The 24,962-nt window shown below is 46.5% G+C and overlaps 4 protein-coding genes across 13 annotated transcripts in view; 3 read left to right on the plus strand and 1 right to left on the minus strand.

Annotated features, from left to right (window-relative positions):
* Window positions 1-1,142: 1,142 nt before the first annotated feature.
* On the plus strand, window positions 1,143-8,272 carry krit1 (KRIT1 ankyrin repeat containing). Of its 2 annotated transcripts, XM_047019097.1 has the most exons (18): window positions 1,143-1,373; window positions 1,558-1,638; window positions 1,978-2,137; window positions 2,316-2,472; window positions 2,595-2,687; window positions 2,824-2,953; window positions 3,039-3,270; window positions 3,556-3,671; window positions 3,978-4,121; window positions 4,337-4,493; window positions 4,815-4,922; window positions 5,171-5,327; window positions 5,610-5,761; window positions 6,059-6,225; window positions 6,374-6,461; window positions 6,874-7,080; window positions 7,413-7,529; window positions 7,753-8,272. In XM_047019097.1, the coding sequence occupies exons 3-18, from the start codon at window positions 2,036-2,038 to the stop codon at window positions 7,840-7,842; spliced, it is 2,217 nt and encodes a 738-aa protein (XP_046875053.1). In that variant the 5' UTR covers window positions 1,143-1,373; window positions 1,558-1,638; window positions 1,978-2,035; the 3' UTR covers window positions 7,843-8,272. The 2 variants fall into 2 exon arrangements, with proteins under 2 accessions (XP_046875053.1, XP_046875054.1); XM_047019098.1 differs by lacking the exon at window positions 1,558-1,638.
* Window positions 8,273-8,481: 209 nt separating this feature from the next.
* On the plus strand, window positions 8,482-12,144 carry LOC124467293 (leucine-rich repeat and death domain-containing protein 1-like). 2 transcript variants are annotated; one of them, XM_047019532.1, is made up of 6 exons: window positions 8,482-9,589; window positions 9,675-10,384; window positions 10,565-10,763; window positions 10,994-11,155; window positions 11,389-11,509; window positions 11,674-12,144. In XM_047019532.1, exons 2-6 carry the CDS (start codon window positions 9,773-9,775, stop codon window positions 11,852-11,854), a joined length of 1,275 nt encoding a protein of 424 aa, XP_046875488.1. In that variant the 5' UTR covers window positions 8,482-9,589; window positions 9,675-9,772; the 3' UTR covers window positions 11,855-12,144. The 2 variants fall into 2 exon arrangements, with proteins under 2 accessions (XP_046875488.1, XP_046875487.1); XM_047019531.1 differs by having other exon boundaries at window positions 8,482-10,384.
* Window positions 12,145-12,472: 328 nt separating this feature from the next.
* On the plus strand, window positions 12,473-17,825 carry LOC124467200 (lanosterol 14-alpha demethylase). The gene is made up of 10 exons (XM_047019388.1): window positions 12,473-12,924; window positions 13,028-13,126; window positions 13,263-13,439; window positions 13,548-13,674; window positions 14,090-14,264; window positions 14,556-14,675; window positions 14,857-15,052; window positions 16,269-16,364; window positions 16,617-16,785; window positions 17,011-17,825. Exons 1-10 carry the CDS (start codon window positions 12,763-12,765, stop codon window positions 17,187-17,189), a joined length of 1,500 nt encoding a protein of 499 aa, XP_046875344.1. The 5' UTR covers window positions 12,473-12,762; the 3' UTR covers window positions 17,190-17,825.
* A 29-nt stretch (window positions 17,826-17,854) lies between these two features.
* akap9 (A kinase (PRKA) anchor protein 9) overlaps window positions 17,855-24,962 on the minus strand; it is a 59,297-nt gene continuing 52,189 nt past the window's right edge. For 6 of the 8 annotated variants that reach the window (XM_047019386.1, XM_047019382.1, XM_047019381.1 and 3 more), the window contains 13 exons: window positions 24,634-24,784; window positions 24,198-24,506; window positions 23,724-24,020; window positions 23,103-23,335; window positions 22,810-22,915; window positions 22,296-22,472; window positions 21,781-21,984; window positions 21,296-21,522; window positions 20,958-21,079; window positions 20,719-20,745; window positions 18,866-18,998; window positions 18,617-18,747; window positions 17,855-18,383 (listed from right to left, as the gene is read on the minus strand). In XM_047019386.1, coding sequence (XP_046875342.1) covers window positions 18,340-18,383; window positions 18,617-18,747; window positions 18,866-18,998; window positions 20,719-20,745; window positions 20,958-21,079; window positions 21,296-21,522; window positions 21,781-21,984; window positions 22,296-22,472; window positions 22,810-22,915; window positions 23,103-23,335; window positions 23,724-24,020; window positions 24,198-24,506; window positions 24,634-24,784 — 2,161 coding nt within the window. In that variant the 3' untranslated portion in view covers window positions 17,855-18,339. The remainder of the gene's footprint in view (window positions 18,384-18,616; window positions 18,748-18,865; window positions 18,999-20,718; window positions 20,746-20,957; window positions 21,080-21,295; window positions 21,523-21,780; window positions 21,985-22,295; window positions 22,473-22,809; window positions 22,916-23,102; window positions 23,336-23,723; window positions 24,021-24,197; window positions 24,507-24,633; window positions 24,785-24,962) is intronic. The other 2 variants (XM_047019380.1, XM_047019383.1) reach the window with 2 other exon arrangements.

Here is a 24,962-nt window from a genome sequence, read left to right on the forward strand (position 1 = left end):
TGAGGGAGTTGGGCTAGTAATCAGAAGGTTGCCGGATCGATTCCCCGCCGTGCCAAAATGACGTTGTGTCTTTGGGCAAGGCACTTCACCCTACTTGCCTCGGGGGGAATGTCCCTGTACTTACTGTAAGTCGCTCTGGACTAGAGCGTCTGCTAAATGACTAAATGTAAATGTAATTTGCTGTGATCGGACGTAACTGCAGAAAAATCAGAATCAGAAAGGGATTTATTCGCCATGAAAATTTGCACAGACAAGGAATTTGCTTTGGCAGTAAGGTGCATACAATAAACAAATAGGAATCTTAAATTTAGATATATGGTCTAAATATACTAAGGATACATTAACTAGCAATACTAAGAAGAAGACGTTTGAAAGGATAGTGCCCCCCCCCCCCCCCCCCCCCCCCCCCCCCCCGTAGATTACAGTCTGGCCATTTATAAAGCAAGGGAAGCTGGTGACAATGGTTTACTGTGGCTTCTTTGATCTCTCCAAACAAAAGCAAAAAGGTGAACTGTTTGGCTCCAGTGGTGTTGTTATGCATGATAAACGGATGTGTTGGGTGGCCGCAAATAGGCTATATTTGAGTTCTGCAAGTGGACTGCGAAGTGGAAAAGGTTGGAGTTGCTGGGTTAGACTATGTATTAATTATCAAATCAATTAATTTGAACGTCACACTAGGTAAATGTCATGAGACCTGTAATGAAGGACATGGACCTGTCACGCTGTTCGTGACAGGTCCATGTTTCTGAAATACAAATTACATTTATGTAGGCCTATGTAGTCTAAACTCTCGTTACCTGGAACTTTCTAGAACATTTCAATTTAATTATGTGAATATTTTTTACAGGTAAACTATGCTGTCGAAGATAAAACGTCGATTTATTCATTCTAGGTGTCAATGTCTTATGTTGTCCCCTAAAACCCTAGTGCAGAAATTGTGCAAACCGTAACCGATTAACTATTCCTTACTGGCTTCAAATGAAAACGATCAGATTTGGGAAGCATTAAACCTGTTGGGATCATATAGGACCATAGACCATTCTTGCTTTACTGATAAAGTAGGCCTATACCCATCTCATCAGATTTGATGCTAGCGGTTGTCCTTTATTATCACGCAGAAAAATAGCCCTTAAATGCACTGAGTCCACCACACCACCAGAGAGAACCGCGAAGTCAGAACGAGGCAGCTGAACGTAATGTGACTCTTGTTCATGTCGGTGTGCTGTTGTCGGCAACCCGATGTTTTGCCCATCAGGAAAACCAGTATTATTTTGGAAGTATTAACCAGGTTTGCTGATACAGCAACCAACTCGAAAAAATGAAGCCGACCACAACGTTAACTTCCAAAAGTTTGTAAGAAGGTCTTATTTCCGGTAAGTTCAAAGCGATTATTAAATCATGTGAACTCAGCGCCTGTCATCTCAGGTTGGCAGCGCCCACTTACTTAGTATCTTACCCCTCCAAAAAGTTTAATATACTTATTTATCGATTTAAATGTTAAGCTTGAGCCGGTTATTAAACTTTTTACATTCACAAACTGTTTGGCTATATCTGCAGCTGTCTGCAGAGGAAGACAGGAGGGTTGGTGGTTTCCGGGGCGTAACTTGCAACGAACTTGAGATACTCTATGAAAACAAGGTAGCCTGTGAAGTAATTGTAACTGTATTCAAACATTGTAAACCTTGTCGAAATATTGACAGTGTACAAACCGTTTTTTTTAACCGTTAAATTGTTCCAAACGGTAAGAACTGTACTTGTCATGTCATGACACAGTAAGATGTATTTAATGTGTAGTGTAAGGTAGGGATAATAGGACCTCTTACACTAAACTGCCAGCACACACAGCCTACACAGGATTGACTCCAACGTGGAGGAGGGAGTTGAAAGCACCAAAGGAAGCCAAGTTTAGATTCCTGTCGAATTAACACCTGCACCCTTCCTAATCACATTGTGTGCTGCGTTTAAATTGTTTTCCAGCCATGATGATGTCCCACAGCTGGTCCAGGGTGTATGACTGAGAGGGAAACTCGACACAATGGGTAACCAAGGCAACCTGGAAGATGTGTTCGTGGCTGTCATCCGTCCTAAGAACCTGGTTAGCCTTAGTTCCAGAGAGTACCGTCCTAAAGCATATGAGGTGAGGAATTAAACAACGTTTGTTTGATATTGCATTGTATTATAAAAACATCAACAAAAGTAACCACCTGCTTTTGTAGCACCCTTGAAGAACGTGAAATTTGATGCTTTAATCGTTCTAATATGAAACTATATATTATTTGGTTTCATTTGCAACCCTGTTTGCGTTCCTGCCTTAGATCTTATTGATAGAAGTTCCTTTGGAAGGAAAAGAGAAAAAAAGGAAAAAAGTTTTACTGGGGACCAAAATCCAAGCAGATGGAGACACAGCCAGGTCGATTCTGGATTACGTTGATGAAACAACCAAGCCCATATCTAACAACCAAGGTTTCATAGGTAACTAATGTGCCTTTATCCACAATCACCCTCTGGTCCTGAAGAAGAAGTGTACTGTCAACTTAATAACTTAATAACTGTATGAGGCTGAGAAGGTGCCTGTTATACTGTGGCCCCTGCAGGGAAGCGTGTGGTGCACATGAAGACGTTCCTCCTTGACGGAGAGAATGAAGGAAAGGAGGTCTCCCTCTTTATTGTGCCAATCAATGTCAAAGGTCAGATTTGACTCAAGAAAATTGATTAAAAAATTACATTTTTTCAGTCATTTATAAATGTTTTGGATATTTATTTAAACTTCAAAAGAACCTAAAGAAATGATAACCCTTTTCCCCCCCCCGCCTTTTTAAACAGACAACAGCAAGACTGTCTACAGCCCTGGAAGCCCCAGTTTCTACTGCCTTCAGGATATGATGCGAGTGTGCAGCGAGACCAGCCCTCACTTCTCCCCCGCCACCTCCAAGATGCTTCTAGCCTTGGACAAGTAAGCACCTTGGAAAGGCGACATCATTCCCCGACGACACGTGAAGCTCATGACTCGCCGGTGACCTCTGACCTCTGACCTGTAGATGGCTGGCGGAGCAGCACACCGTGCCCCACGCCATCCCGGCGTTGTTCCGGCCCGCCCCGGTGGACCGGGTCAGGACCAGCGTCAGCAACCCGGCCTACTTCAGCGAGGGCAGCAGCCCACACATGGGCTACACCGCCCTGGAGGTGAAGAGCAAGATGATGTCCCTGGAGAAGGCAGACATGTGCATCCAGAACCCACTGTACGGCTCCGACCTGCAGTACACCAACAGGGTGAGAGGCTCTTAACTACACGGTGTGATAAACGGCAAAAAAGGTGTTGTAACAGTGGTATAACGTTGTTTATAGATTCGAAATCTATTTAGACTTGGTTAATCTGGCGACTTAATAGTAAACGACTTCATAGTAAACAATGTTATCTCAAAATCCTTCTGACTCAGTCAAGTAGAAACCCTGCTCCAAGAGAGTGACCATCACACGGATTAGTGTTCCAGTCCCACGTTGTCGGATTAATATCCTACTTCCTGTTGTCTTGTCCATGTTGTCTCCGGTCTTTAGGTGGATAAAGTCATCATAAATCCATACTTTGGACTGGGAGCTCCAGACTACTCTAAAATCCAGATCCCCAAGAGGGAGAAGTGGCAACATGCAACCAACACCATGACTGAGGACAAGTGAGCTGGCTGAACACACTATAAACCTGACACACCGGTTACTAGGTTACACACCGGTTACACACCAGTTACTATGTTAAATCATATCTGTAACAGACAGTAGGACAACAGCAAGCTGTGATTTACAGTTTCATGAATGTCTTATACAATTGACATGTCATACATTTTATTCACATAGGAGATATTTTTTTATCCAAAACGAACAAAAGGTTCTGATGATGGGAAAGTGCAACGTCAGCAGCAACAACAGATAACCTGAGTGCAACCTGCTGGGTCTCTGTAATTCTGATTTCTCGTTCCACACAGGGAGCGTCAGTGGGTGGATGACTTTCCGCTGCACCGGAGTGCTTGTGAAGGCGACACAGAGCTGCTCTCCAAGCTGCTGGACAGCGGCTTCTCTGTCAAACAACTGGACAGTGACCACTGGGCACCCATCCACTACGCCTGCTGGTCAGTTAGCTGTTAGCTATGATGACCCATAGAACGGTGTTAGCTATGGGATTAACTTAGGTGTTAGCTTCTGCGTAGCGGTGATGTTAGCTACAGATATTAGCACTTAATACTGTTTATTAGTCTATTAATCCATTTCTTTCTACCAGTTAAAATCCCTGCTGTGTTTTATGGTATAGCCCATCAAAAATAAGTTTTTTTTTTTTTTACCACAGGCACGGTAAAGTGGAGGCCACCAAACTGTTGCTGGACAAGGGCAACTGTAACCCCAACCTGCTGAACGGTCAGCTCAGCTCCCCGCTACACTTCGCAGCTCGCGGGGGGCACTCGGAGATCGTTCAGCTCCTGCTGCAGCACCCCGAGATCGACCGGGTGAGATCACACTGCTGCTGTATGGTACAGGGGGCGGGATTTGAACCTGGATCTGCAGTGTTTGTTGCTCGTGGCCTACTAGTTTTAGTTCAACGTTTTGCTGCTTAACAGTACTTAGACCTGTATAGTGAAGCACTGCGTTCTGAAATAGCAATACGGGCAACTGTAATAATAAAATAAGCGCTTTTCAGACTGAAACTATACTATACTGGGTTGGACTCCATTGTGTATACACGTACCGACACTGACCTGAGAGCCCTTAGAACGAGCGCTAATGTTCTGCGCTGGAGTCTGAACGCCGTGGCCTGTGTTCTCCGTCAGCACGTGGAGGACCAGCAGAAGCGGTCCCCCCTGCAGGTGTGCGAGGAGAACAAGCAGAACGAGTGGGAGGAGACGGCCAAGCTACTACAGCAGGCCAACAACAAACCTGTAAGTGCCCGGGGTTTGTGACCAGCTGTGTGTGTGACCAGGTATGTGTGTGTGTTACCAGGTATGTGTGTGTGAGCAGGTGTGTATGTGGGATCAGATGTGTGTGTTGCATGTGTGACCAGCTTTTGTTCAACCAGCTATTTGCATATGCCATGAGAGATACTTAAAGGTTTGACAGTCTGACACCTCTGCAATACACAAGTTATTTCCTAATCAAACATATGCATGTGTGTGTGTTCCCTCCCTAGTATGAGAAGGTGCGTATCTACCGCATGGACGGTTCGTACCGCTCGGTGGAGCTCAAACACGGCAACAACACGTCCGTACAGCAGATCATGGAGGGCATGCGGCTCTCTCAGGAGACACAGCAGTACTTCACCATCTGGATCTGCTCCCAGAACCTCAGTGAGTCACATGACCTGATCCAAAATGGCCGCTCCGTGCCTGGGTCTCACAGCTTCTGTTCTGTTTTGAATCGTAAACAGGAGGGCTCGATGACGCACCTTTTGTGTGGATTCATTCATTTTCCATGCAGCTGTGTTGCTTTGGCTTTTGTATCACATTTGAAAAGTTGCTTTACATCAGTCCGTATGCTAAATACCTCAAATGTAAGTCTATGATCTCGTACCTCGTCCTGCCTCGCGAATTTGCATTCTTGCTCTGATTGATGATTTCTCCTCTGCTCAGACTTGCAGCTGAAACCCTACCACAAGCCCCTGCAGCACCTACGCATCTGGGCGGAGATAGTGACGGACCTCACGGTGCTGGACCCCCAAAGGGAGAACCCCCAGCTCTTCCTGCGCAGGGACGTCCGGGTGCCCCTGGACGAAGAGAAGAAGGTTAGGGAGTCGGGTGGCTGAGCGGTTAGGGAATCAGGCTAGTAATCAGAAGGGTGCTGGTTCGATTTCCGGCCGTGCAAAATGATGTTGTGTCCTTTGGCAAGAAGGCACTTCACCCTATTTGCCTCGGGGGAATGTCCCTGTACTTACTGTAAGTCGCTCTTGATAAGAGCGTCTGTTAAATGACTAAAATGTAAAAGTAGACCACAAACCTCCAGGATGTGTCTGGAGGCTGACATTTCTGACCGCTCTGCAGATGAAAGCCTGTCAGTTAAAACCCTGAGCTCTCCCCGACAGGTGGAGGACCCCCTCTCCATCCTGATCCTGTTTGACGAGGCACGGCACTGTCTTCTCAAGGGGTTCTTCCCCTCGCCAGACAGCAAGCTCATCACCCTGGCCAGTCTGCTGCTGCAGATCATCTACGGCAACTACGAGAGCAAGAAGCACAAACAGGGCTTCCTCAAGTAAGATGAGACAAATCGCTCTCTCTCTCTCGGTATCTCTTTCTCTCACTCACTCAAACTACTATCAGACACGTATTGCACTCACTGTGATTGCATTCCCAACATTGGTAATAGCCTGAGCTTAGGCTTAATGTTTTGTGTTCAACAGTGAGGAAAACCTCAAATCGATTGTACCCATATCCAAAATGAAAAGCAAGGCACATCATTGGACGAACAGGATTCTTCATGAATATAAAGTAGGTTGGATTTAATTGAATCTGTATTTTCGACATTTGACATGCATCCCTCAGGTGCAGGGATATATCCGTGAACATGACATCACCCCTTTTGTCTTTCCACTTCTCCATGGCTTCTCAATGTATACCCTCTCCTCTGGACTTCTCCCCCCATGGCTTCTCAATGTATACCCTCTCCTCTGGACTTCTCCACCCATGGCTTCTCAATGTATACCCTCTCCTCTGGACTTCTCCCCCCATGGCTTCTCAATGTATACCCTCTCCTCTGGACTTCTCCACCCATGGCTTCTCAATGTATACCCTCTCCTCTGGACTTCTCCCCCCATGGCTTCTCAATGTATACCCTCTCCTCTGGACTTCTCCCCCCATGGCTTCTCAATGTATACCCTCTCCTCTGGACTTCTCCACCCAGAGCCTAAGCACCAGTGAGGGAGTGAGTAAGGAGATGCACCACCTCCAGAGGCTCTTCCTGCAGAACTGCTGGGACATCCCCACCTACGGTGCCGCATTCTTCACCGGCCAGGTGTTCACCAAGGCCAGCTCCAGCAACCACAAGGTCATCCGTGTCTTTGTGGGGGTCAACACCAAGGGCCTGCATCTCCTGAACATGGAGACTAAGGTAGCTGGAGTACTTCTGTGTCTGGGTTTGATTTTTTTTTTTTTTTTTTTTAAGAATGCTGCAACTGTCATCCGTCCACATCTACCACAACTTTACCCTAGGGGAATGAGTGAAGGATCTCTCTCTCATTTTCTTTCAAATTCACTTTTTCTCTCTTTCATTTTATCTTTTGAGTTCACTGGTTCCTTTTGAAAAATACCTTAGAGAAACCCCTAATCTGATTGCGCAGGTTTGATAGAGGAGGAGAATGTATTTCTTCCATCTACAGTTTTTTTTATTCTTCAAAACTATTGTTCGCTTCACTGTCTTTGTGCTTTTTTGTGTGTTTGCAGGTGCTTCTCATCAGCATGGAGTATGGCTCCTTCATGTGGCAGCTGGGTCCTGCTGACCAGTACTTCCAGATACACAGTCTGGAAAACAAGATGAACTTCATTGTGCACACCAAACAGGTAAATTCAATTACATTCAATTTCCCCCTTTTAAATGGTGGAGTGGTGATGTAACTGATTTAGAATAGAAAGATAATTATGTTACGTGATCATGTTTTAAGATTTAGAGAACTGAGGATTCTGATGGGCACAAACAAAATTGTTAAAGTAGAACCAGTATTTTATGTTGGAAATGTTCATGTTGTTCATGTAAATGTATTTTTTTTTTCTTGTCTTGAAATAGGCTGGCCTTATTGTGAAACTGCTATTGAAGTTGAGTGGACAAATTACTCCAAATGACAAAAGCTTATCAGACAAGTATGCATATGGTTGAATCCATATGAGACATGTATCTTTTCACAACTTGTACTTTTCTTTGTTGTTTGTTTTGCTGTTTTGTATCAAACCATTGCCTTGAAGGAGTGTTTTCACAAGAGAATTTAAATAGTTTCTCTCATCACATCATGTATTCGATATTCACATGATTGTGTTTATTTTACAAATGAGTATTGCTTAGGCCTACTGTTATTTTTTCAGGGTTGTAAATATTTTTATTTAACGGTTCATTTTATTAAAACAATTTATATAATGTGACTGAATTATTACTTGCTGAATCATGTTGTGTACAGATGGAAACGTGGAAAGATAAATTAATCCACATGAGAGCGCTGTTGCCACACAAAATGAATTCAGAAACTCGCATGAAGCGATGGTAGAATTAAGACATTACTCAAATCCTAAATGTGCGGATGTAGCCAAAGCGATAAAAATAATCCTGCAATTAATTTAATAACTAGCCTATGAAAAGCATGTCTATGATTAAAAGCGTTCAGATAAACAGCAAGTTTTCAATAATGTTTACATGTGTAACCATGGTTACGAAACCGCGGTTGAGCCTAGTGGTGATGGGCGAAAGTCCAGAACCGGATATCACAATTTAGTTTTATTTCAAAATGGTTTAGATACTAACATCAAACAGTATACTCTTTGTAACTTATCGGAGGTCACGTTTGGGGTGGTGCATATCAGGTACAGATCTTCATCTTTCACTACATTGTTAGTTTTCATGGGATTTTGGCCTTCGCCAAAATAGCTATAAAACACTAAACATCCGTTTCCTTTTGAGCTAAATTGACAAATGCAATGTGACAATCTTGTACTTGAAGTTACAATGTTGCTTTATGTTTGCGACTGACGTGTAACAAGCGGCATCTAGTGTAAGCAGCAACAGCTACAGTTGACTACTTTGGTTACAGGTTAGAAAATTAAATACCTCTAGACATCTTCTTAATGCATGCAGCTTAATTAGCCTACTGTATTTTTGTCTTTTTTTACAGGGCATTGCAATGAAAATGTTTGAAGAATTCTTTTTTCAAAACCAAAATTCGTCTTTCTCTTTAGACGGTCAGAGTCTGAAGGAAATTCCAGTGGATTTAATTCTGGAAAATGTGAAAGTGAAATGTTTGTCTCTATCAAACAATGAACTGAAATCACTGCCAGAGGAGATTGAGGGCATGAGCAATGTGGAAGTTCTATCTGTTCAAGGAAACAAACTGACTTCATTACCTTCAGTTATTCAAAAACTGCAGCTTCTCAAAGCCCTCGACATCAGTAACAATCAAATAGCTAAGCTTCCGAATGAAATATGTGAATTGAAGAATATCACACGTATTAATGCAAGCAACAACAAACTGGAATGTCTTCCATCCACTTTTGGAGATTTGACAACTTTACAAGTCCTCAACCTGGACGGAAATCGCATTAATGCTTTACCTGAATCTTTTAGGTCCTTGAAGAACATCACTGTTTTGAATTTGGACAAAAACAAGCTCTCACATTTCCCCCATGTTGTATGCCAACTTCCCAAAATCCTCATCCTCAATCTCTCAAAAAACAAGATTTTGACTTTACCCAAGCACATATCTAAACTTACAAAACTAAAACAATTATCTATGAATGCCAACAGCCTGACCTGTTTGCCTCTACAACTGTTTCGTATGACGAACTTGGAAGAGCTGAACTTGTGTATGAACCAGCTGACATCCCTTCCAGATGAGGTCGAGAAAATGAAGGGACTGAAGGTATTACAACTGAGTTACAACAAGATAAGCTCGCTCACAGACAAGATAAGCGGATGTTCAAAACTCAGGCATCTCTGTGTTTCAGGGAACCTATTAAGACGACTGCCTGAGAGCATTGGGGTTTTGACGCAGCTGCAAGACTTAATTGCTAACTGGAACCGTCTGGAAACACTTCCTCGACAAATGAGCTTGTTGAGAAACCTTTCCATCTTTGAATGCTCCAAGAATTACCTGGGTCACATCCCCCTGGAAATACGCAAATGCTCAATGTTGACCTCGGTGGATCTAGGTGGTAACCAGCTTCGCAACTTTCCAATGGGACTGTGCTCAGGACTTCCTCTGAAATTTCTTGACATCAGCCAAAACTTGTTGTCCAAGCTACCAGCTAACATCGGCGAAATCCACACATTGCAGCACTTTAATCTGAGAGAAAACCGTTTCACAGGCGCTTTACCCAAACCTCTCTACGAACTACACAGCCTTATCCATTTGGACCTGAGTGGTAATGCCATACAGACCGTTCCAGAAGGCATTTCTGGCCTACAAAACCTTCAAGTGCTCTTTCTCCGGGGGAACAGGCTTGACGAGTTCCCTCTGGAGCTGCATCATCTGAAGAGTGTTCGGGTTCTTGACCTGTCAGACAATTTGCTAGGACGAATATCGACAGAGCTGAAAGGACTGAGAGAACTCAGGGACCTCAACCTCTCAAACAATCAGTTCTTCCTCTTTCCTGCCAAAGTGTGCGATCTGAAGTCCCTTGAAAAGTTGAAAATGTGCCACAAAAGAGGAGTAAAGGTAGGATGAGTTGACATTACACTCGGTCATTTAGCAGACACTCTTATCCAGAGCGACTTACAGGAAGTTGTACAGTAAGATTGATTTAGCTACGTTCCTAATCAACCAAAACGTAACAAACAGACAATTAAAAAATTGTATTCATTACAATTAAAATAGTCTGTTTTTTACTCCCACTAGCTGACTACACTGCCTAAGACCCTAACGAAGCTGAGATGTTTGAGGGAGTTTGATTTCTCAGACAACATCATCCAAGAGATCCCTGACAACATTGGAGAACTGAAGAACCTCACCAAGCTGATTGGAAATAACAACCACATATCCTGCCTGCCCAAATGTATAACAGCTCTGCAGAACCTACAGCATCTAGAGCTGAAAGGTAAGAAGGAATCATGTAATACTTTTAGGTAAATACCCCCAACTTTCCAAAAATCCCAATTTGGTTTTGGTGCTGTTATGATTTTTCCTTAATGTGGCTAAGTAGAGGTTGGAACATGAGGACGCATATGATTCAAGTGAAAGTCATTCTGATTATACTTAATAACGTTAATAATCTCCATCCTCACTCTGTTCTCCATGACAACATGAATACTAGTCCTGTGTCCTCAGGGAACCGTCTGCAGTACCTACCTCCCTATCTGGGCCAGCTGCCGTCTCTGAAACATGTAGAACTGGAGGGGAACCCACTCACCAGACCACCCAAATCCATCTGTGACCAACACCAGATGGATACCATAGGCCAGTACATGAACAGCGAGATCGCCTGGAATGGTAAAGAATGGATCAGGACAGAAACAGTCATGGCAGCCTACTGTTCTGCAGTTCACAAAAACGTTGTTCTATTTCGTTATTGTTGAATAATGGAATTACGTTCAAATCATGTTTCAAGTTACTGGGTTTTTAATCATATACTATAACACTCTAATTGAACGAAAAGTGGCGCTGAGGATATTTTTCTGTATATCTTCCACCCCGCCAACCTCAAAATTGGATCGTTGTTACAGAGAAAATCCTACAGAAGGCTTTCAGGTTTGTTGCAAGCAACCTGCAAAGGAGAGACTTCAACCACTTCTGTGTGAAACTAAGAATACTACCTCAGGATTTCAATGCTCAAGAAGATAAACAGTAAGATTTTGAATTATATTTTGAAATCCGTCACAGCAGCAACATTTCAATTCTTTTGATCAGAGTTTCAGTTAAAGGCAGTGTCTGAATGTGTATTTTTTTTACTGCATGGTACTTTTTATGGATAGTTTAGTTGACTACGGTGTGTGTTCTTGTGTCTGCAGAGTGCCACAGAAAGAGAAAACAATGCAGGCCTTGACTAAATGGAGAGATCTCTACAACAGTGAGAAGGAGACGTCCTTTGTAGGAGACCAGCTTGTGAGGACCTTAGTTCTGGCGGGCCTGTATACTCTGTCTTCACAAGTCCAGGCCATAAAGATATATGCCAAGGCCATTAGACTGTGAGAAAACAAATGCAGTAGGAAATGAGCAGAATGTGTCAAAATACTGTGTTGTTTTGAATTGTATTAGTAAGAAAAGTTATTTTTGTCTTGGAGTATTGTCAGCAATATAATTATTATTGTTTTGAATATCAAATGACTTTCATGTTGGTTGTTGACATCTACCACCTTGAGACATGGAGGGAAAGAAAAACCGTCAGGATGGTTTCAGCATCGTTTTCATACACTGATTCAAGTTGACTAACAACAATTGACATTTAATAATAATGTAGTCTGCTTAACATCTACCTTTCAAATAACATTACAGACCATAAACAAAAGATCAGCTTCTCATGATTGTTGACTGATTTCTCTGTCATAGACTTGGTATTAATTTTCATTATTCATCATACTCTTATCCCAGACTGTGGCCGGTGAACTTGTAAGAGCGTGACCTCCAACTCTGTGTGGAGTTCAACCAATGTGGTTCGTTTCCTGCAGCGGCTTGCACCCAGCTGAACAGTGACATCATATAGCCAGACATCAGTTCAGGTAGAGCTAACCAATCAGAGTGCCGGAGAGCGTGGAGTTACTTGATTGACACATAGCGAGTAGCCAATGAACCGACGCTTTCAGTCAGGCGGGGGCAGGATTAACATTACAGTGACAGGTACTGGTAGAGATGCCGGGCAAATATCACCGACCGCGTCCAATTGTCAGTTAGCACTTTCCAGACAGGTGACTTATCAACTACACTTGTCTCTGGGGTATCGAAGAATCTCCTTATTGCGTATTTAGGAAACGTGTTTTCATAAACGAACGAAGCGTTCATGATTGTCCATTGCGGCGACATCGAAACGGACGGGTCTGCATTGTGAATAAGTCTGACGCAGCATATTCAACGGAATCAGGATACATTAAAAAGACGACATCATGTCAATGCATTTATATCTAGTTAGCAGTGCGTTGATTGAAACCACCGTCGGGAAAATAAGTGAAAACCTGACGTCAGTGGTCCTCGCAGCCTCAGTGATCACTCTTGCACTGGGATACATCTCTAAAGTGCTCATCAAACAGTCATGCGACAAAGACTTGGTAAGTCAAAGTAGCCTGTGTGACAGTTTATCGTTGTCTCATGTAAGTAGCCTGATTAGCAAAGGTTCGGTGTTCTTACAGAATTTTTGTTTTGTGTGAGTAGAAACACCCACCATACATTCCTTCAAGCATTCCATTTCTGGGACATGCTGTTGCATTTGGAAAAAGTCCTATTGATTTCTTGGAAAACGCATATGAAAAGGTGAGGCAGCAACTACTTATCTTAAAATTCCAAGCATCACCCAGCCCTCCTATTTCTGGTGATTAATGTAGCCTAAATGTTTACAATATGCTTAAGAGTACTCTTAAACTTCAACATCTTATTTCTCCATCCACAGTATGGACCTGTCTTCAGTTTCACCATGGTGGGCAAAACCTTCACCTATCTCCTGGGCAGTGACGCAGCAACGCTCATGTTCAACAGCAAGAACGAAGACCTCAACGCAGAGGACGTGTACTCTAGACTGACCACGCCAGTGTTTGGCAAAGGGGTGGCCTACGATGTAGCCAATCCTGTAAGACACATAGCGAGCTCTTGCTCCAGTTACATCATTTTAATAACATCGATTTTGCTCTAGAAGTGTTCAAGTGCTTATTTTTGCTTCTTTGACCGTTTTGCCCAGATCTTTCTGGAGCAGAAGAAGATGCTGAAAACAGGTCTGAACATTGCCCATTTCAAGCAGCATGTCCAGATCATTGAAGACGAGACCAAGGAATACTTTGAACGATGGGGAGACAGTGGGGAGGAAAGTATGTTGAAAAGTAAACACATCCACAGTGTGTCAAAATGTAGTCCTCTGGAAAACCTCTATCTAAAATCATTGATACATGCAATACTTCTGACAGGATATTCTGCATGGATGCTCGTATTGATTACCCTGTCAGCAAGTTTTACACAAACTACTCATCCTCATCATTCTGTCCCTATACAGAACCCCTTCCCCTCACTCTCCTTCCTATTGACCACTTGACTTATCTTTCACCTACAGTTCCTGGTTTCTCCTATACCCCACCGCACTCTCCTCCCTCTCTCCTACAGACCCCTGCACTCTCCTCCCTCTCTCCTACAGACCCACCTCACTCTCCTCCCTCTCTCCTACAGACCCCTGCACTCTCCTCCCTCTCTCCTACAGACCCACCTCACTCTCCTCTCCTCCCACCTCAGATCTGTTCGAGGCCTTGTCGGAGCTGATCATCCTGACGGCCAGCAGCTGCCTCCATGGTAAGGAGATCCGCAGCATGATGGATGAGAAGGTGGCCCAGCTGTACGCTGACCTGGACGGAGGCTTCAGCCATGCTGCCTGGCTGCTGCCTGGTTGGCTACCCCTGCCCAGCTTCATGTAAGAGCCAGGAGGACAGAAAAAAACTAATTGTCAAAATTCGAATTATTTTTGTTTAAATAACCCCTTTCCCCTTCATTTATTCTGTTTCCCCATGAACGTTTATTTAATATTACATAGGTCAAATTTTGTAAATGACTGGTTAGAGCAATTGACTGCAGATCAAAAAGGTTGCAGATAGAAATCCCCCTCTGTAAATTGCTGTGGATATCCGTCTACTTACTGAAATGAACACCTTACATTATGAAATCTTTGGTGCTTACTGAGGTTGTTACTGCTCTTGTTGGACAGACGGAGGGACAGAGCACACAAGGAGATCAAGAACATCTTCTTCAAGGTCATCCAGAAACGAAGGAACTCTGGAGAGAAGGTGGACGACATTCTCCAGACTCTTATAGACGCCACCTACAAGTAAGACTCTGACCAGTCCTCAGCACAACCCTGCCGTCTGGTCTGTAGGCCCTGTCCATTTCAGCTGTAATGTACTTTAACTGAAGCAGTGTAACAGTAAACATTGCCCCAGACTCAGCAGAAAAGCTCCTGTGGTCGAGATAAAAATCAGAACAGATCATCACAAATCTACTTCCTGCAGGGACGGCAAGCCCCTGAACGACAGCGAGATTGCGGGGATGCTGATTGGTCTTCTGTTGGCGGGGCAACACACGTCGTCCACCACCAGTGCCTGGCTGGGCTTCTTCCTGGCTCGGGACCGAGACCTGCAGGAGCGCTGCCACGCCGAGCAGAGGAACGTCTGTGGAGATAACCTGCCCCCTCTGGACCTGGACCAGGTCTGCCTGCTGATCTCCCCCTCTCTCTCTGTGTCTCTCTCTGTGTCTCTCTGTGTGTCTCTCTGTGTCTCTCTGTGTGTCTCTCTGTGTCTCTCTCTGTGTCTCTCTGTGTCTCTCTCTGTGTCTCTCTGTGTGTCTCTCTGTGTCTCTCTCTCTGTGTCTCTCTCTGTGTCTCTCTCTCTGTGTCTCTCTCTGTGTCTCTCTCTCTGTGTCTCTCTCTCTGTGTCTCTCTGTGTGTCTCTCTCTGTGTCTCTCTCTCTGTGTCTCTCTGTGTGTCTCTCTGTGTGTCTCTCTCTGTGTCTCTCTGTGTCTCTCTCTCTGTGTCTCTCTCTGTGTCTCTCTCTCTGTGTCTCTCTGTGTGTCTCTCTCTGTGTCTCTCTCTCTGTGTCTCTCTCTGTGTCTCTCTGTGTGTCTCTCTGTGTGTCTCTCTCTCTGTGTCTCTCTGTGTGTCTCTCTCTCTCTGTGTCTCTCTGTGTGTCTCTCTCTCTGTGTCTCTCTGTGTGTCTCTCTCTCTGTGTCTCTCTGTGTGTCTCTCTCTCTGTGTCTCTCTGTGTGTCTCTCTCTCTGTGTCTCTCTGTGTGTCTCTCTCTCTGTGTCTCTCTGTGTGTCTCTCTCTCTGTGTCTCTCTGTGTGTCTCTCTCTCTGTGTCTCTCTGTGTGTCTCTCTCTCTGTTTCTCTCTCTCTGTTTCTCTCTGTGTCTCTCTCTGTGTGTCTCTCTCTTTCTCTTTGTCTCCCTCTCTCTCTCTGTCTGTCTGTCTGTCTCTCTGTGTCTCTCTCTTTCTCTTTGTTTCCCTCTCTCTCTCTCTCTCTCTCTCTCTCTCTCTCTCTCTCTGTCTGTCTGTCTGTCTGTCTGTCTGTCTGTCTGTCTGTCTGTCTCTCTCTCTGTGTCTCTCTCTTTCTCTTTGTTTCCCTCTCTCTCTCTCTCTCTCTCTCTCTCTCTCTCTCTCTCTCTCTCTCTCTGTCTGTCTGTCTGTCTGTCTGTCTGTACCTTCACATGGAATCCACTCTGTCATGTGATCTAATAGATCAAAATCTTACACAATAGCTCTCCTGGTCAGCATTTCAAAATCAGTTTCACACTTTAAACATCAATGTTAAACCGCTGACCTTTTTAAACACCAGTCCACTGTATAGATTCAGGAAGTGTATAAATCAGAAGTAGCACAGTTTCACCTACCTGCTACCTGGTCTCTCTTACCTGGTCTCTCATCCCCAGCTGAAAGATCTGACCTTGCTGGACCGCTGTTTGAAAGAGACCCTCAGACTCCGCCCCCCCATCATGACCATGATGAGAATGGCACGCTCTCCACAGGTGAGTCCCACATCCCAGAGCCCACCGCCGCTACATCGCACGGTCTCCATGACAACCTGCAACATGGCCTCCCAGAGCCTAATATTTAACAGCCATATAGTTATATATATATAAAAAGAAAAAGCTGTCCCACCCATATTTGAAAACAAACGTACGCCCCTGCATCATCTATGCACCGTTTGTAAAGTTCGCTTTGGATAAAAGCGTCTGAGAAATGAATCAAACGTAATGAAATGTGTCGTCTGCGTCCAGACCGCGGCGGGCTACACCATCCCCGTGGGCCACCAGGTGTGTGTGTCCCCGACCGTCAACCACCGCCTGAAGGACACCTGGACGGACAGGACCGAGTTCGAGCCTGACCGCTACCTCCAGGAGAACCCCGCGGCAGGGGAGAAGTTTGCTTACGTGCCGTTTGGAGCAGGTAAGGAAACCGCCGGAGAAAACTACTGTGGTGCCCTGTCACTGTATGACCAGGGAGGAAGGAAACATGAATTTCAATAACATAAATATTAAAATAAAGTATCCATATCATGTGAAGTGGTTTCCACTGAGACAAACATATTTGTCAGATGTTTATAGGATATTTGAATGCCTTAAAAAGAGAGAGAAAAGACAAAACTTAAAAACCCTTTCCCTTCTCCCCCAGGCCGGCATCGCTGCATAGGAGAAAACTTTGCCTACGTTCAGATCAAGACCATCTGGTCCACCATGCTGCGCCTCTACGAGTTCGATCTGGTCGACGGCTACTTCCCCACGATCAACTACACCACCATGATTCACACCCCTCACAACCCCGTCATCAGATACAGAAGGAGGACGAACTGAAGGAGCAGCGAGGGGGAGAGAGGAGACGAGCGCAGGAGCTGTTTAAAGTATGCAGCTGGACTTGAATGAAATGAGACCTTCAACGTTTGTCTGGGAGCACTCGGTTGATGGAACGCTTGTTGTTTCGTTGTGTAAATCTATAGTTTTGCAGTCTGGTGTTCCAGCGACAAGTAAATAATTACTTTCAAGCCATTTCTACTTGATACTGAATCGTAAGCACTTGTAATACTGCCTTCACTATAAGCATAGAAAAACCACTTATACTTTATTTTTACCCACGTGAATCCCTTCTTGAACTAATTCGAAGAACGAAGCGATCATTTGTCCAGAGGCTGGTAAAGCAGATGGTGTGTGATGATGCCTTCAGAAGGGAGTGGTGCCTGACAGATGTAGTGCCTTGAGGAACAAAAGAGACTTCACAGCTGTGTAGTTTAGAAGTTTTGGCTTTCCACTCCCTATAAAATCAATTTGTGATTCTTTCATTAGTTTAACGGAATTCATTTGAATTCCATTTCTTATTAGTTTTTATTCTACCCTTATTTGAATCGGATCCACCGGTTGGGCATGTTAGCTGATGTGAAATCTTGCATATTATTAAAACAAGAAAAAATTAAAACTGTTTTCCATCCTGTTTAAACGTCATAAATGAAGGAATGACACAATGCCACGTTTAAAATGTATCATTTATTTCAGTTTTTGACAAAATACCCAGAAAATTCAAAGCTCCTACCCTTTACAAAAATATGTTTTCTGCAAATGTCGTCTGTCCAGGAACCCGGCCTAGTAAACACAGTGTAGTGTATATATCCAGTAGCAGTCTCCTCAACAACAAACCCAAACATTCCTTAAGTATTCTTCCACCCACACAAACAAAACATCCACGGTATAAATTAATCAAGGGTATATATCTTTAAATTAGCATTCCACAAATATACATTAAACATGATTGTAGCTCATCCACAACAAAGAGGCAGAACGATATTACAAACGTAGAAGCTGTTTCAAGTGCCGGCGACGAAAAGCCCGATAATAAGATGTCTTACACAAAAAATGGTATTTGGTCCCCACGAAATATGGTGCTGTACATAGCATGGTACGAAACCGCCCAGCATGAGTAAAGGCAACTGAGTATCTTCAAGCGTCTGGGCTTCTACCTTCTCATTCCAAAGTGCAATTGAGCATATGAAGATGATCCTGGAGGAAAAAATGAAATAAAAATCCAACAAAATTCTAAAGGAAATCTACAGTCTTAAGTGGTGTGTTGTGTGAATGTATAAGAATGAATACACTCTCTCTCTAGTGTGTGTGTGTGTGTGTGTCTCTCGTGTGTGTGTGCGTCTCTCTCTAGTGTGTGTCTCTCGTGTGTATGCGTCTCTCTAGTGTGTGTGTGTGTGTGTGTGTGTCTCGTGTGTGTGTGTGTGTGTTACCTGACGTCACGCCCCCCAGCCTCCTCTGTAAGGCCTCCAGTCTGGAGATGTAGTCTGTGAGCGCTCTGTCCGGGTCGTAGCTCTGCAGGTGGGAGCAGCTCAGAGGGCCGGAGTCTCCCGCCAGGTGGAACCTGACAAACACACCCTGCTTTTAAAAAACCCTCCATCATCCTCTGGGTACACCAACGGTGGTTGCGGTGGTTGTCATGGTAACGGCTGTTGTTGTTGATGTTGCCGTGGTTATGGTACCTGTGTTGTGTGGAGGACAAGGCTGATCTGGGGGAGTCTCTGCCAGAGCGCCCTCTGCTGGTCGCTCCCTGTCTGTCGGCGAACACCTCCACACTGCCAGGGTGCAGGAAGGGGGAGTCCCTCACATCGCTCCCTGGGGGGGTGGGGGGGGGAGGGGGGGGGGGGGGGAGGAGGGGGGCAGACGGGAGGAGGGGGGGGCAGACGGGAGGAGGGGGGAGGATAGACGTCTTTAACTACATGTCTTTATCAAATCAAACTTCATTGGTATAGCCCTTCCTACAAGCAGTGTCATAGAAGACTTCACAGATGGACCCATAACCATTCCTGTACCTGGTGTTATGCTGTGAGGTCCTGTTCCTGGTGTTATGCTGTGAGGTCCTGTACCTGGTGTTATGCTGTGAGGTCCTGTGACTGGTGTTATGCTGTGAGGTCCTGTACCTGGTGTTATGCTGTGAGGTCCTGTACCTGGTGTTATGCTGTGAGGTCCTGTACCTGGTGTTATGCTGTGAGGTCCTGTGACTGGTGTTATGCTGTGAGGTCCTGTGACTGGTGTTATGCTGTGAGGTCTGTACCTGGTGTTATGCTGTGAGGTCCTGTACCTGGTGTTATGCTGTGAGGTCCTGTACCTGGTGTTATGCTGTGAGGTCTGTACCTGGTGTTATGCTGTGAGGTCCTGTACCTGGTGTTATGCTGTGAGGTCCTGTACCTGGTGTTATGCTGTGAGGTCCTGTACCTGGTGTTATGCTGTGAGGTCCTGTACCTGGTGTTATGCTGTGAGGTCCTGTACCTGGTGTTATGCTGTGAGGTCCTGTACCTGGTGTTATGCTGTGAGGTCCTGTGACTGGTGTTATGCTGTGAGGTCTGTACCTGGTGTTATGCTGTGAGGTCCTGTGACTGGTGTTATGCTGTGAGGTCCTGTGACTGGTGTTATGCTGTGAGGTCCTGTACCTGATGTTATGCTGTGAGGTCCTGTACCTGGTGTTATGCTGTGAGGTCCTGTACCTGGTGTTATGCTGTGAGGTCCTGTACCTGGTGTTATGCTGTGAGGTCCTGTACCTGGTGTTATGCTGTGAGGTCCTGTACCTGGTGTTATGCTGTGAGGTCCTGTACCTGGTGTTATGCTGTGAGGTCCTGTACCTGGTGTTATGCTGTGAGGTCCTGTACCTGGTGTTATGCTGTGAGGTCCTGTACCTGATGTTATGCTGTGAGGTCCTGTACCTGATGTTATGCTGTGAGGTCCTGTACCTGGTGTTATGCTGTGAGGTCCTGTACCTGGTGTTATGCTGTGAGGTCCTGTACCTGGTGTTATGCTGTGAGGTCCTGTACCTGATGTTATGCTGTGAGGTCTGTACCTGGTGTTATGCTGTGAGGTCTGTACCTGGTGTTATGCTGTGAGGTCTGTACCTGGTGTTATGCTGTGAGGTCTGTACCTGGTGTTATGCTGTGAGGTCTGTACCTGGTGTTATGCTGTGAGGTCTGTACCTGGTGTTATGCTGTGAGGTCTGTACCTGGTGTTATGCTGTGAGGTCTGTACCTGGTGTTATGCTGTGAGGTCTGTACCTGGTGTTATGCTGTGAGGTCTGTACCTGGTGTTATGCTGTGAGGTCTGTACCTGGTGTTATGCTGTGAGGTCCTGTACCTGGTGTTATGCTGTGAGGTCCTGTACCTGGTGTTATGCTGTGAGGTCTGTACCTGGTGTTATGCTGTGAGGTCTGTACCTGGTGTTATGCTGTGAGGTCCTGTACCTGGTGTTATGCTGTGAGGTCCTGTACCTGGTGTTATGCTGTGAGGTCCTGTACCTGGTGTTATGCTGTGAGGTCCTGTACCTGGTGTTATGCTGTGAGGTCCTGTACCTGGTGTTATGCTGTGAGGTCCTGTTCCTGGTGTTATGCTGTGAGGTCCTGTACCTGGTGTTATGCTGTGAGGTCCTGTACCTGGTGTTATGCTGTGAGGTCCTGTACCTGGTGTTATGCTGTGAGGTCCTGTACCTGGTGTTATGCTGTGAGGTCTGTACCTGGTGTTATGCTGTGAGGTCTGTACCTGGTGTTATGCTGTGAGGTCTGTACCTGGTGTTATGCTGTGAGGTCTGTACCTGGTGTTATGCTGTGAGGTCCTGTGACTGGTGTCTGGGCGAGGCCGTTTCTGTTGACTGTGCCTGGAGACACAGAGCTCATCCCTGTGGCCTTCTGCCAACGCTTGACCAGGAAACGCATCCTGAAACAGCAGGAAAGTTGAGCTAAAAATGCTTCTAGCTAAAAAGAAACTCCGGAATAAATCATGTCAGTGGATTAAAAAAAACAACTTTCTATCAACAGTATGGAAGGATGTCACAAACAACGATGGATTCTGGTTAAATATCAATCACCACCGCGCCCTAAAGGCAGGGCCCTTCACTCCCGACACCCCGAGACTACATTTCCCAGAGTTCACCTGGAGAGGGCGATGGAGACCCTGACGGCGGAGCGGAAGCGCGTCAGCCCCCTGTGGCGCTGCGACTCCAGGCTGCAGACGGACGGCCGGCCGCCCATCCTGGAGATCAGCGACAGCGTGGCCTCTTCGCACTCCTGGAAGCCGCCCAGCAACAACAACAGGTACTTCTTCTGGTAGATGAGGGCCTTCCGGAAGCTCTCGGAACGCAGGTACTTCCCGTACATTCTCTGGGTGGAGAGGGAGAGCGGAGGGTGGGGGGTTGAAGGATTTGAGTGAATCACGTGATATGTCATGATTATTGAACCTTGAACACAGGAGTTCAACCTTTCAGAATGCCTAATTTTTCGTAATTAATCATCAAAAGCATTTCTGTACTGCATGATATTAAAACTAAATCCTTATTGACGTGTTTGTCGTGTCTCAGTCTCTGTCATTCCCAGAAACCCTCAGTGTGCAGGAGCAACCAGCAGTGCCTGAGAGCTCACCTTCAGCGTGGTGTTGTCTGCGTCCGGCCCGCTCATGTCTCTGAGAGCCTCTGTCCTGAGCTCCGCCCGGAGGCGGGAGAGCTCAGCCTGGGCCGTGCGGAGCCCCTTCTCCAGCCGGCTCCTCTCCCGGCCCCACGCCTCCCGCTCCTGGGAGAACAGGGCGCCCGCCGCGTCCACGCCCGCCACGCCCCTCCTGCTGCCGGGCTGGAAGACGGAGAGAGGGTTCAGAACGCTGGGACTCCATTGAACTCATTCTAGAACTATTAGTGTGCTCATCCTGAATGGGATTCCATTCACATCATTCTAGAACTAAAGCATGTTAACTCAGTTTGCTTTACTAACTCAGCGCCCCCTTGTCTCTATGAAGAACCGTTGCTGTCAGAAGTCAAGACACCCAAAACGACATCTGGGTATTCCGACCGTCCGGTAACACTGCACGGTGTATCAGTCCCGGTCCCTCTCTATAAACCTGAACAGCATCCCTCCCGTTAACGGGGCAACTGCGGTGAACTCACGCTGAGTCCGCTGCCCAGGCCGGAGTGCCGGTACCGCCTCAGCTCCTCCTCCAGCCGCAGCGTCTGGTTCCGCAGATCGTTCTTCTCCTCCGTCAGACGGCTGACGAAGCCCGTGAGCTCGGCGTTCTGCCTCAGCAGGCGCTCCGTCAGGGAGCCTCCAGCCAGCAGGGCGGCACTCTGGAGGCAGACACAGAGATGGGAGTCAGGTGGCTGAGCGGTTAGGGAATCGGGCTGGTAATCTGAAGGTTGCCAGTTTGATTCCCGGCCGTGCCAAATGACGTTGTGTCCTTGGGCAAGGCGCTTCCCCCCACTTGCCTCGGGGGGGGGGGAATGTCCCTGTACTTACTGTAAGTCACTCTGGATAAGAGCGTCTGCTAAATGACTAAATGTAAATGTAGAGATCACACCGACTCTGAGGCTTAAGAGCCCGCACCACTAAAGGCTAAGACTCTCAATAGAAGATGTTGACTCCAGCTGGAAAGGACTGTCCTGTGATAGGCTTGATTTCTCTCACCTCTGGGGCAGAGGGGAGTCCTGGGAACCGCTGCAGCATGCTGATGACCTCATCAACGTTGGACTGGAGCCAGGTTAGCTCCTCTCTGTCCACCTCTGTGGTCAGCCTGTTAGAAACATTATTCACATTTTATGTAGTAACCTTTACTTTTTACACAAAAAACTACAACACCACAGTTGAATTAACTGAATTGAACCTGTCCATGGTATGCATAAATGATTTAAAAAGTATTTATTTTTTGTGTGAATACACAGCTTAAATCCTTGATTCGGTAAGCCAATCGGGAGCCACACCTGTCAGGTGCCTTGCTGGCCAGAGCCCTGATCCTGCTGGCGATGAGCTGCAGTTTCCCCAGGACCTTGTCCGTGGAGGGTCTGGGGTCGAGGGGCGCGGTGGTGACCCCCGACCCTGTGGGCTCTCGGAGGGAGGGCGTGCCGGACATGGCGGTCTGAGCGTCAGTGCTCTTCTGCTGGAACACCCAGTCCATGGTCCTGTCTGTGGGCTCGCCTGTGCACACGCCTGGCTGCTATGGAGCAGGAGGGGTCAATGGTGAAGCACTTGTACAGTACGGACAGCCAGATTGGTTGGTTGACACTGTGATTATCTAAGGCCGGTGTAAACGAAACAAGCCTATGGTAGATAATGCTAATACGTTAAAGGTTATCGTAGGGCGCCGTGTACCAACAGCAACGCAGCAAAACAGGGTTGCTAGGGGTGCAAATAAGCCTGACAATAACTCGAAAAGGGGGCAACAATACAGTTGCCTAGAGACCTACGTGATCTGTTGTATGGACCTATGGAAACCATTCAACTAAACATAAACAAGTCAAGTGAATTAAACAAGGGTTCAGACTCATGTCTGTAAACTGTCCAGTACTGTAACAAACGGGCGACGAGGAGGAGTGCTGACTCACGTTCTGACTGTCAGCTCCCCGCGTGCCTCTCCCTGCCGTCTCCCCCGCCTTCCTCAGCTGGACCACTCTCTCCTCCAGCCTCTCCTTCTCCTGTTCCAGAGCCTTGCTCCTCTGCACCTCCTTCCTCAGCTGGGCCTGCGCCTCCTGCAAGGCCTCCTGCAGAGCCTGGAGCTGGGCGCGGCCAGCCTGCAGGGTCTCCTGGTCCTGCTGTGACCTCTGACCTGTGGAGGTGAGCACTTCCTGCTGACGGACAGCCACCAGCTTGTGGGACTCCACCTCCCCGAGCAGATGCACCACCTGAGGGGAAGAGGGGATCATTTAATTTTTAATAATAATTTAGCATTTCTTTCTTTTTACAGAATCTTTTACTTCAAAAAACAATATGCATGTAATTTATACTTTTTTATTTGTATAATTTATCTTTTTTTTCTTATATATATATATATCACCCTCTTTGTCAACTCAAGTGTTTACCTGTGCATGTTTCTCATCCAGCTCCCTCTGCAGACTGTCCAGAACAGCTTCAGCCCCCTCCTCCCCCTCCTGGGGGTGACCTCCGCCCCGGCGCATCTCCTTCTCCCTCCCCAGGGCACTGCTCAGCTCCTGGGCCCGGGCTCGCTCCGACTCCAGCTGAACCTGGAGCTCTGACAGACGGCTGTGCAGGGTGACGCCCTCCTGCTGAGCCTGGAGGGAGAGCTGGGAGGAGGCCTGGCGCTCCTGCTCCAGGCCCGAGGTCAGCTGGGCCACCTGGCTCTGCAGGTCCTCCACGGTCAGTTTGAGGTCCTGACAAAGGGGGGTAAACCAGTTTGTGTGTGTGTGAGGGATGAGGGAGAGTTCTAGAATGCTCGCGGGCCACACGAGCTGAGGCGTTTGTGATAACGGATCGATTGGTCGGCGCAAGGCAGCTCACCTCCAGCTCCTCTCTTCCTGTCTCCTCCCTCCTGTCAGATTTACACCTCTCCTTCTCCAAGGCCCACTGCTGCTCCCTGGTCTTCTTCTGCTCGTCTGACAGGCGGTCCGTCAGGGAGTCCACCTCGGAGGCCTTCTGATACATCTCCGCCCTGGCAACAGCGAGATTGACGACAGTGATGTATTAGACCGACCCAGAGAACAAAGGCTAGAGAGGAAAACCCCTTGTGTTTAAATCTCAGTGTGTGAGTGTGTTTACTTCCTCGTTCACTGTGGCGAGCTGTTTTAGGCGTTGAGCCTTGTTGCTTTACTGGCTCTGTTTATGTAGGT

This window comes from Hypomesus transpacificus, chromosome 4, assembly GCF_021917145.1.
Source record: "Hypomesus transpacificus isolate Combined female chromosome 4, fHypTra1, whole genome shotgun sequence".
In the NCBI taxonomy this organism is placed as follows: Eukaryota; Metazoa; Chordata; class Actinopteri; order Osmeriformes; family Osmeridae; genus Hypomesus; species Hypomesus transpacificus.

Coding starts and splice junctions, on each gene's coding strand:
- LOC124467200 (XM_047019388.1), top strand. CDS start 12,763: ATGTCAATGCATTTATATCTAGTTAGCAGTGCGTTGATTGAAACCACC. Junction 15,053..16,268: donor CCCCTCTGGACCTGGACCAG/GTCTGCCTGCTG, acceptor TCTCATCCCCAG/CTGAAAGATCTGACCTTGCT. Junction 16,365..16,616: donor GAATGGCACGCTCTCCACAG/GTGAGTCCCACA, acceptor GTCTGCGTCCAG/ACCGCGGCGGGCTACACCAT.
- krit1 (XM_047019097.1), top strand. CDS start 2,036: ATGGGTAACCAAGGCAACCTGGAAGATGTGTTCGTGGCTGTCATCCGT. Junction 2,473..2,594: donor TAACAACCAAGGTTTCATAG/GTAACTAATGTG, acceptor TGGCCCCTGCAG/GGAAGCGTGTGGTGCACATG. Junction 2,954..3,038: donor ATGCTTCTAGCCTTGGACAA/GTAAGCACCTTG, acceptor TCTGACCTGTAG/ATGGCTGGCGGAGCAGCACA.
- LOC124467293 (XM_047019531.1), top strand. CDS start 8,855: ATGAAAATGTTTGAAGAATTCTTTTTTCAAAACCAAAATTCGTCTTTC. Junction 10,385..10,564: donor GCCACAAAAGAGGAGTAAAG/GTAGGATGAGTT, acceptor TACTCCCACTAG/CTGACTACACTGCCTAAGAC. Junction 10,764..10,993: donor ACAGCATCTAGAGCTGAAAG/GTAAGAAGGAAT, acceptor CTGTGTCCTCAG/GGAACCGTCTGCAGTACCTA.